This window comes from Rhinopithecus bieti, unplaced genomic scaffold, assembly GCF_001698545.2.
Source record: "Rhinopithecus bieti isolate Rb0 unplaced genomic scaffold, ASM169854v2 scaffold_10223, whole genome shotgun sequence".
Taxonomy (NCBI): Eukaryota; Metazoa; Chordata; class Mammalia; order Primates; family Cercopithecidae; genus Rhinopithecus; species Rhinopithecus bieti.
The window spans coordinates 2,903,349-2,913,069 of record NW_016806659.1 but is presented as its reverse complement, the minus strand read 5'-3'; the positions used below and the strand labels follow the sequence as shown (position 1 = coordinate 2,913,069).

Here is a 9,721-nt window from a genome sequence, read left to right as displayed (position 1 = left end):
CAACCGGCCCCACAACCCAACTGGCCCCTACCATCCAACCAGCCCCCACCATCCAACCAGCCCCCACATGCTGCCATCTGTCTCCTGCATGTTTCCTCTGTCCCCTCCTCTTGGCTCCTGTTCCTTGGGCAATTCCTCATCAGCTCTCTCTGGATCTCTGTAGCAGCCCTGCCTGGCCTCCCAGCCCCAGGCTCCATCCTGCCACATTGCCAGGAAGGTCTTTCTGGAAGTCAAATATGATCAAGATCCTCTCTTGCTTAAAACTTTCCCCACTTCCCTTAGGATAGAATCGAAGCTCCATGCTCCAACTATGGCAAACCACTCAGAAATTCCAGACCCTATGGGGCTGTCTCAAGGGTGACTATTGCAGGCCAAAAGAGTGAGGGTGGTGATCAACTCAGTATACCACTGGAGGCTATATGAGTAAACAGCAAACTGTTCTCATAAAAGCAGAATGTTGGCAAACTGACAAACTGTGCCGCCCAGAAGGATTGCTGAGGGCAGGCTACGACCCAGGCACAGGTGTTTCTTGTGATTATCTACAGGGCACATCTGAAGCCTGTTAGTGATAATATGAACCTGTGATCAATTAAGCAGCTGACCAATTGTTACCTCCTCCTCCCTGCTCATGCTACCCAATAAATACTAAGAGCTGAATCAGCTCAGGGTGGGCGTCGTCTTTGCGCACTAGGAGTGGGGAGCCCTTCTTCCCCTGGCCTGTTCCTTTAATACTGCTTCTTTTGTCTTAAGTTTTCATTTCTACATTCATCCCCCTTCGTTCAGTCTCGTAATTATGGTCTCAAGTAGTGACAGTAGTAACTCTCGTAATGACGGTCTCAAGTAGTAACAGTGGCAAACTGTGGCAAATGGTGCCTGGACAGGGACACAACAGGGACAATCAGGGACAAACAGACCTGAAGGGACCTGCAGGGACACACAGAGATAAGTAGGGATAAATAGAAATAGAGATAAATAGAGACAAATAGAGATAAGTAGGGAAAGACGGACTTGCAGGAACTAACAGGAACTATAGGGACAGACAGGGATAGATAAGGACTAGCAAAGACTAGCAGAAATTTACAGGAACGGATAAAGACAGATAGGGTCCTACAGGGACTTGAGTGAGGAAGGTCTGCTGGAGCAAGAAAAAAAAAAAAACCCAGAAAAAACTAAAAACCAGGCGAACAAGAACCCCGTTTCAAGTCTGCTGGCAGCATAAGGTTAGTGCTCTAAAAAGGTACTGGTCAGTGTCCCAGAGGTACAAAGAACGGGAAGTTTTTGAATCAGGGTAACATGGGGAAGAGCTTGTCAAGATGTGGGAACTGAACTTCATTGCTGTGCAAATGTTGATTCGGGCAATGGCTAATTGGGTAGCTGACAGATGTAAAAGAAGCCGACAGGTTAAGCCCTGAAGTGGGAAAATGTTGTAAGTGTAGGAAAATTGGACATTTCAAAAAAGAACACTGCCAGACCTCTGGGCAGATCCTATAACACAGTTCCCCTCTCAACAGAAAAAACGCCAAGACTGCCCTCATTACAACGAAGGAAATCATTGGGCTCATCAGCACCACTACAATTTCATCAAAATGGCACTCATTTCTCATCTGGAAATGAGAAGGGGGCCTGGACCCAGGCACCTCAAACAATGAGGGCATTCCCCGTCCAGGCCACAGCTCCGTTTCAGGGCTGGGTCTCCAGAGGTACACTGATTCCCTCTTCCCAGGACTGCCTGGAAACGCAGGATTGGATCTCCCAGTCAGTGTGTGTTACGTTAACTGGAGGAGACAAACTCACCACGATTCCCACTGGTATTTGGGGACCTTTGCCAACAGGATACGTGGGATTAATGTGAGGTAAAAGCTGTATTAACTTACAGAGCATTATTGTAACCCCAGGAGTTGTTGATTGGGATTGTGAAGGAGAAATTCAGGTGGTGGTGATGTCACAAGGCCTTTGGGTTTTCGAACCGGGAGACTATTTACTTAACTGTTGCTTGTTCCCTGTAAATTGTACCCTTCTCTACGTAAGAAGAAGTGAGGAGGACAGGGATTTGGAAGTACAACTAGGAGAAAGATGTGTCTATCACAACCCACAGCATCTAGTAGATCCACTTGTGCAGTGTGAATTGAGGAAAGTTTTGTGGGCTTATGGATACGGTCTCTCAAGGTAATAGAGCTTGAGGAATTTTTTTTTAACTGAGTTATTGCACGAGAAGGATAAACTCTTGATTTGTTTTCTCTGTGTCTTCCGTTAATCAGAAAGAGCCTGGCTCTTGCTATCAATGGAGTTTTACCCCGCAGTAATTAACCAAAGAGGCAGAAGCTGAGTTGCAGCTTGTGCAGTGGATGCTTCAGCAACAGCATGCCTCTCGGCTGCAGCCACAAAAGCCTTTGCTTCTGTTTCAGTAGATTCACTAACGGGAACGACGGTATGCTTGTGTTTTCACAGGAAATGAACAAACCATGTGGGTACCCTCAGGTGTGTGTGACCACGCAATGGGAGACTGGAGGGACCCATGGATCCCAACCATGGGCCTGGTTCCCCCAGTACCAGCTGAAGGGCGAAGACGGAACACACCACCGACCGGCAATTAAGGGCTGCACAGCCTGCAATTGCCTTTCTCAATTCAAAAACAAAAAGGGAGGGAGGTTGCAGGCTGAAAGAGGGTCGTGATCAACTCAGTATACCACTAGAGGCTATATGAGCAAACAGCAAACTGTTCTCATAAAAGCAGAATGTTGGCAAGCTGACAAACTGTGTCTACTGCCTAGAAGGAATGCCAAGGGCAGTCATGATCCAGGCACAAGTGTTCTGATTATCTACAGGGCACATCTGAAGCCTGTTAGTAATAACATGAACCTGTGATCAGTTAAGCAGCTGACCAATCGTTACCTCCTCCTCCTCCCTGCTCATTCTACCCAATAAATACTAAGGGCAGAAGCAGCTCAGGGCGGGGGCTGTCTTTACTGACTAGGAGCAGGGACTCCTTCTTCCCCTGGCCCCTTCCTTTAATACAGCTTCTTTTGTCTTAAGTTTTCATTTCTACGTTTGTCCCCCTTCCACCTCATGATAACAGTCTCAAGTAGTGACAGTAGTAACTGTAGTCGTGACGGTCTCAGTAATCATGGCAGTCTGTCACAGGTGACCTGTTACCCTTTTCCTCTGGCAAACACCCCTCCTCCTTCCTGGCCCAGGTAGGCACTAAGGTCACTCCTCCTTGGTGTCCCTATGGAGCCCTGAACAGACCTCCATCTTAGCCCATACTGGTGTTGTGAATTTCCTGGTCCTCTCGTGCCCCCCAACTAAAGGGTGAGCTCCTCCAGGACAGACCCATGTCTTCATCTCTGTCCCCAGCCCTCAGGCTAGGGCCTGACCCAGAGTGGGTAATGAGCCAGTGTGTATGGAATGTGTGACAGATGTGGAACGGGGCAACTGCTTTGGGAATTTCACCAAGCCCCCACAGCCAAGGACAAATGGATGCTCACATCCAACATTCTAAAGAGACACATTCTTGTAGGATTTACTAAAAGGTGGCAGAACTAGTGCAGCAACCAAGCTACCTCCAGCCTGCATAAGGGAAGATAAGAAATTTGGAATGTGATCCTGGAAGGGACATCATGGGGGTAGAGAGATCGGTGGCCCATTTCTACTCCCTGTAAGTGACGAGGGTGGTGGGGGGACCCCAGGAGAACTGCCAAGAGAGATGGGGGCTGCCAGAGAAGAGACCCATGTCACTCCCCATCTGATGCCTGCTGAGCTTCAGAAGCCCATTTGCCACCTCCCAGGGTACTAGAATAGAGCCTGTTGACTGAGTTCTTGCCAGTGCTTGACTTTTGTACCCTGGAGTTAGAGACCTCCATGAACAAAGAGATTAGTGCCTGCTTGCTCCTGGAGAATTCTGAGCCCATCCTGATGGGCCAGGAGGAGAGAGGACAGGAGACAGGAGCTACACAGGTACCGTATGGTTGGGCAGGCATGAGCTTCCTGCTGACCAAAAGACGTCATGGAAGGAGCTGAGCTTCAGGCATCTAGATGGGATCCCGCACAAGCAGGCAGCCCATTTTCTAGAAGACCCCAGCAAGAAGAGGCTGTGGGATGTTCCACTTCAGCCTAGAGTCAGTAGGAAGTCTCAAGGGGTCAGTGTTGGACACTATCACTGCTGGACACCAGCACTGTATGGCAGTGCCTACAGGGGGTGTCTGAAGAACCCAAAGTACACATCATTCAAACACAACTTTTATGTGTCTGCCATATTGGAGGGTGTGGTGGCCAGTGAGGATTTACCATGAGAGAATTAGAACCAGCTAAGTCAAAAGACTTGGCCAGCTAGTGTCAGGCAGGCAGCTAAAACTTGAGTAGGAGCCCTGTAGTCTTACTGGCTTGAAGAACCAGAGGAGAGAGTTTAGGGTACCCACAGCAGCTTGAAAGTGAGAAAGGAAATCTTGGAATAAAGAGAATCAGAGGAGTCCTAAACTTTGCACATAAAATCTTCCCAAATCTCTGGTTGGCCCCTGACATGCATGGTGGGGCAGACTCCAGGTACTCTAGCCAAGGTTAAAATAATGAAACAGGGATTCTAGCTTCTGCTCATCTTGGTGGAGACAGAGTTTGAGTCCAGCCAAAGTAGTTGCTTCCTAAACTAAAAAGTCAATGCTCTTTGAAAGAGTATAACAGAATCCAGAGTCTCTAACATATCATCCTCAATGTCCAGGATACAACCCAAAAGTACTAGACTTATGAGGAAAAAACAGTCAAGTACCACATATGTGAGGAAACAAACACACCACCATTCTCAACAGAAAAGACAGTTAATAGAGACTGACCCTGAGATGACCCAGGTATTGGATTTGCAGAAAAGATTTAAAAACTACTGTAACTCTGCTCACGGATATAAAGGAAACAATGCTCATAGTGAATGAACAAATAGGAAATCTTGGCACAGAAATATAAAAAAGACCCAAGTACAGATTCTAGAACTGAAAAATACAATATCTGAAATAAAAAATTTGTTGGATGGATATGACAGCAGACTGGGGAAGACAAAAGATCAGTAAATTTGAAGACAGGTCAATAGAAACTATTCAATCTAAAGAACACAGAGAAAAAAGAAAAGATAAGCGGACCCCTAGGTACCCAAAGAACAATATAAAATAATCTTACAGAGGCTTAAGTAGATTTTGAAGGAACAGAGACAGAATGAGGTAGACAAAATATGTGAAGAAATAATGACCAACAGTTTCCCAAATTTTGTTTAAAGTATTAACCTAAAGTAAGTGAACCCCTACAACACAGTAGTCTGTCCCTTAAAGCAGTGAACAATCAGCCTCTGTATCTTCGAATTCTGCTTCTATGCATTCAGCCAACACGGAGGGGAACTGCAGTGTTTGCAGGCTGACTATACATGTTTCTTCTAATTGGTATAGAAACCCATTCCTATAAAGCAAATTGTATATAAAGTACAAAATATATCATATAAATGAGGAAGCCATTCATTGACGGGGCCCTGCACTACAGCCTGTTCTAAAAGGAATCGCTGGTCCATGATGACTCTTTTCCTAGAACCGGGTTTTACTCATGGCTTTTTTAAAGGCAGAGCACATAGAGAACCCTCGGTGGCTATGACATCTGCTGTCCCGAGACCCAGCCTGCAGGCTGTAGGACAGGGAGGTGTCACAGGGGTGGTGGGGGAGGCTGTGGCCATGGGCTGAGAGCCAGCAAGGGGATCTGATGCTCTGAATGGGGCTGGGATGCGAGTGGGCACTGACCTGAGGCTGGGCCGCAGGATGGCGTAGCCCACAATGAAGTGCACCTTCTCCAGGTTGGACATGGGCCGGTCTGCACCAAGGCCATCGGGCTCCAATGCCTCCCCTCCAATGTTCAGCTGGCTGGCCACCTTGAAACCCAAAGGCAGCCATCAGGACAGCTATAATTCTCCCCATCTGCCAAGTAGGAAACTGGTGCACAGGGAGGGAAGCAACAGACTGGAACCCTGCAGCAGGCCAGCAGCAGAGCTGGGAGCAGAGATTCTGTGCCCTGGGCTCACCTGGCCCGTGATCCGGGAGGACCGCTTCAGCTTCATGGAGGAGATATCCTTGGTTCCTTTGTCCTTGAGGCCAGATCTCTGTGGAGGGAGACAGTTCCCTCAGGAAGGTGAGCCTGGGCTCACCTCAGTGATGCTGACCCCACAGCCCCCTGGGGTGGAGCACACGTCCCTCTTACCCAGCCATTTCTTGGCCCGATTTATAAAGCACCATGCAGTCCCTCAGCTCGGTGGAGCTTTGCCACACACACAGGTGCATGTCCCATCCTCACTTCCAGGTGTGGAATCAGAGGCTCAGGGAAGGCAAGAGACTGGATAAAAGCTGCTCAGTGGGTCACCAGTCCCCAGGGAGGGGCTCAGGGCTGTTCTGATCCCAAAGCTTGTGCCTCTCCCCAGTAAACCCCTGGGAGGTGGGACTGGGTCTGCACACAAGTGCTTAGGAGAGCCCCAGGCCATCGTCATTCTCAGTAAAGATGGCAGATGAAGCAGGATGTCCTGCCACTGCAAGGTGCTCTGCAGGGGGTCCGAAGAGCCGGGGTTGAGAGGCCGGGTGGGAGGGAGGGACTGGCTGTCAGCCACTACGATCTGTTGCTCTCCTTAGGCAGAGGCCACCCCTTCTCATGATGGTGTCATGAGAAGAATTTGCTGCCAAACTTGGAGCTCAGTGTGGGACTGAGCTTCCGTGGGGGTCAGCCTGGTCCAGGGCCAGGCACTAGCTCCTGGGTGCATCAAAGCTGGTTTACCATGCAGGGGCTGGCCATGAAACACATGAACTGGCAAAGTCCGTGAGGGCAGCGAGGCTTGCTGGGCTCACTGCTCTGCACCTGGGGCACATCATGGGTACTTAACAAACAGGTGCAGGACAGAAAACCTAAGATCTGACCTCTGGGAAGCCAGTCCTGCTTCCCCCCATGTTCACCCTCCAGAGGTGCTGGTTGGCTGGACTGCCTCCCAGAGTCTTTACTCTGAGTGGCTGCCAGCCTCCAAGGTGGCCCCCGTGATCCCTGTGTCCTGAAATTCCCACCCTGTGTGGGCCCCTCCCACAGCCACAGGTATGTGACTTCCAAGACTGGACATTTGCACCTTCCTTCTTGCTTTCCTTCTTGGGTCGCTCATGTTGGGGGAAGCCACGTTGTGAGGATGCCCAGGCAGCTTTGTGGAAAGGCCCACGTGACAAGGAACTGAGGCCTCCCACTAACAGCCATGTGGGTGAGCCCTCTTGGGAGCGGCTTCTCTAGCTGTCAAGCTTTCAGATGACACCATCCCTAGGGGACAGCTTGACAGCAACCTCATGAGGGACCCTGAGCTGGAACTATGCAGCTAAGCTGCTCCTGACCCTCAGAAACTGTGTGAGATCATGAACATGTGCTATTTTAAGCAGTGAGGTTTGGAGGGGTAATTTGTTACACAGCTATAGATATCCGACACACTCTGGCAGAGCCCATACCTCCAGAGATCAAGGAGTCAGGGCTTGGACCTGGGCAGCTTCTCTGTAATCCCAGACAAGGTTGGCCATGTGATGGGGCTGCAGGCTCCTTTAGATTCCCATGCAGTTAGTCTGCACACAGGACCCCACAGGTATTGAGCTAAGTCCCAGCTGGTCACCTGGCACATGGGGCAGTCATGGGCTCCTGCCACTGGTGGGCCACTGAGTGCTGTCACTGCTGTGTAATTCCTTTGGACAGTTCTTGGTTAGTTCCACTAAGATTACAGCATGGAAATGGACCTTAGGAAGGATTTTGATCAAAAATGGATGTGAATTAACTTTCATTAGAGGGCAGGGTAGACCATGGGTCAGGAGCTCGGTTTTTGAATTCAGCAGAATGGAGTCAAAGCCCAGGTCCCATACACATGTCCACTGCAACTGGGGGCAGGTCATTTCAGCTCTTCATTTCTTTAGCTATAAACATAGTCATCCCTACCTTATAGGGTTGGCCCACCTGGGAACTGAATTAAGAGACGCAGCTGGCACATAGCAGGCTGTCAGTCAATAACACCTGTTATTATTATTGTTATGTGCATCTGAATCTGGCTCAAGTCACACCCAATGCTCAGAGTCCAGGGCACACTCTCCGTTAATGAATGTATAATTCAAACAGCCCGGGGTGGGGGTTCATGAGCTCCTGAGCATGACTCAAGAGTGAAAGCACCCGCGCCATGGCCTGGGGGATGGGTTCAGTGGGTGACGCTAAGGAGAGGGCTCCAGGTCTTGTCTCTCCGTGTTGTCCAGCTGCCCCAGGGACTGGGCCCCGGTAGGCACCTGGCAGGTGTCGCCCTCCTCTGCCCGCTGCTGCCCCCCCACTTGCCTGTGCAAATCTACTGTGCTGTGGAGCCTGGGCACCGTGCCCCCTGCTCAGCGTGTCATGGATCTGCCGCATCATGGAGCTGCCCTGCTGGCTGCTCCTGGCATACAGCACTGGCTCTGGGAGGTCGCCCATGAACCTCAGGATGACATTCCACACAGTCAGGGCGGCCTGGGGAAACAAGACAGAAGGCCCAGTGGGAACCCATCGGTGACTCCAGCCCCTCCCTTCTTCCCCTGAGCCATAGCTCAGACCCCAGGCTCGGGGCTGGCCTGAGCCACTAGAAGCCAGTGAACCCTGGTACCAAGCAGTCAGCGTCATCTTCGTGGTAAAGCAGCGGGTATCGGAGGGGCCGCTGGATGTGCGTGTGGCTGGCTGATTTCTGGAAGTAAGTCACAGCGAACTTGGGGAAGGTGTACTCAGCCAGGCCATCCACATCCTCCTCAGGCTCCTCCACCATGGGGACTGTGTCCAGGTCAACCTCAGGCAGCTTCTGGGTCTTTAATTCCAGATCCTGGGGCCAGTAAGGGAGAACACGGGTCAGCAGGGCTTTCAGATACCAACCAACCTATCAGCTGGCTGTCCAGCAGGCCGGGCAACACGGGGGCTGTGGCGTTACCCTGCTCCCTCAGGTGCTGGAGACCACCCATCCCCACATTCAGTGGGCTCAGGCGGGCTGCTGTGTGCCAGCACAGGGCTCTCTACACACCCTGCCAGGCAGGGGCAGGGCTCCTCCTGCCCTCTCCTCTCCTGGCCCCATGCTCGGACACTGTCCTTTACCGCATGCACCATCCTCACCGCAGCTTCCCCAGCCACACTGCAGAGCAGCGGCCTCAAAGGTGCTCTGGGGGTGCCCGGGTGGGGTCAAATATACACGGGGAATGCTGTGTGACGGAGAGCCCAGTAGCACTGGTAGAGTAGGCTGTAGGAAGTCTTGCAGGTGGGAAGCCTGCCTGACTCGAAGACTCTGACCACAGAACCCACGCACGCTCCCCTCTTCCGTGCAGGACCAGCAGGGCTGCAGCACACACTCGGCCACTGCTCTGGCTTCTCAGGGAACCGAGAGGTGGGCTGAGTTCACGGACAGGGCAGGTTTCCCGGGGCCGATTGTGGACACCAGGCTTGTGTTACCTCAAAGCACGGTGGGGCCTGGCCCTCCTGGCCCCCAATCATGGCAGGGAGGAAGCCGAACACCTTCTCCACCATCTCCGTGTCAGTGACGGTGTCGTAGATGGATTTGCGCTTCTTGGCAGGGAGAGCGCCTTGGCTCTTCTGCCCCTCGGCCGGGATGACCAGCGGCGCCTGCACACCCTGTGGGGGAAGTTTACCAAGCAGGGCTCAGGGGGCCCAGCCCTGCCTACCCCACAGGGCAAGCACC

The 9,721-nt window shown here is 51.4% G+C and overlaps 1 protein-coding gene across 1 annotated transcript in view; it reads right to left on the bottom strand.

The window, feature by feature from the left end:
- MYO7B (myosin VIIB) overlaps nt 1–9,721 on the bottom strand; it is a 113,835-nt gene that overhangs the window by 23,891 nt on the left and 80,223 nt on the right. The window contains 5 exon segments of the mRNA XM_017877371.1: nt 5,766–5,893; nt 6,044–6,121; nt 8,347–8,514; nt 8,648–8,857; nt 9,475–9,654. Coding sequence (XP_017732860.1) covers nt 5,766–5,893; nt 6,044–6,121; nt 8,347–8,514; nt 8,648–8,857; nt 9,475–9,654 — 764 coding nt within the window.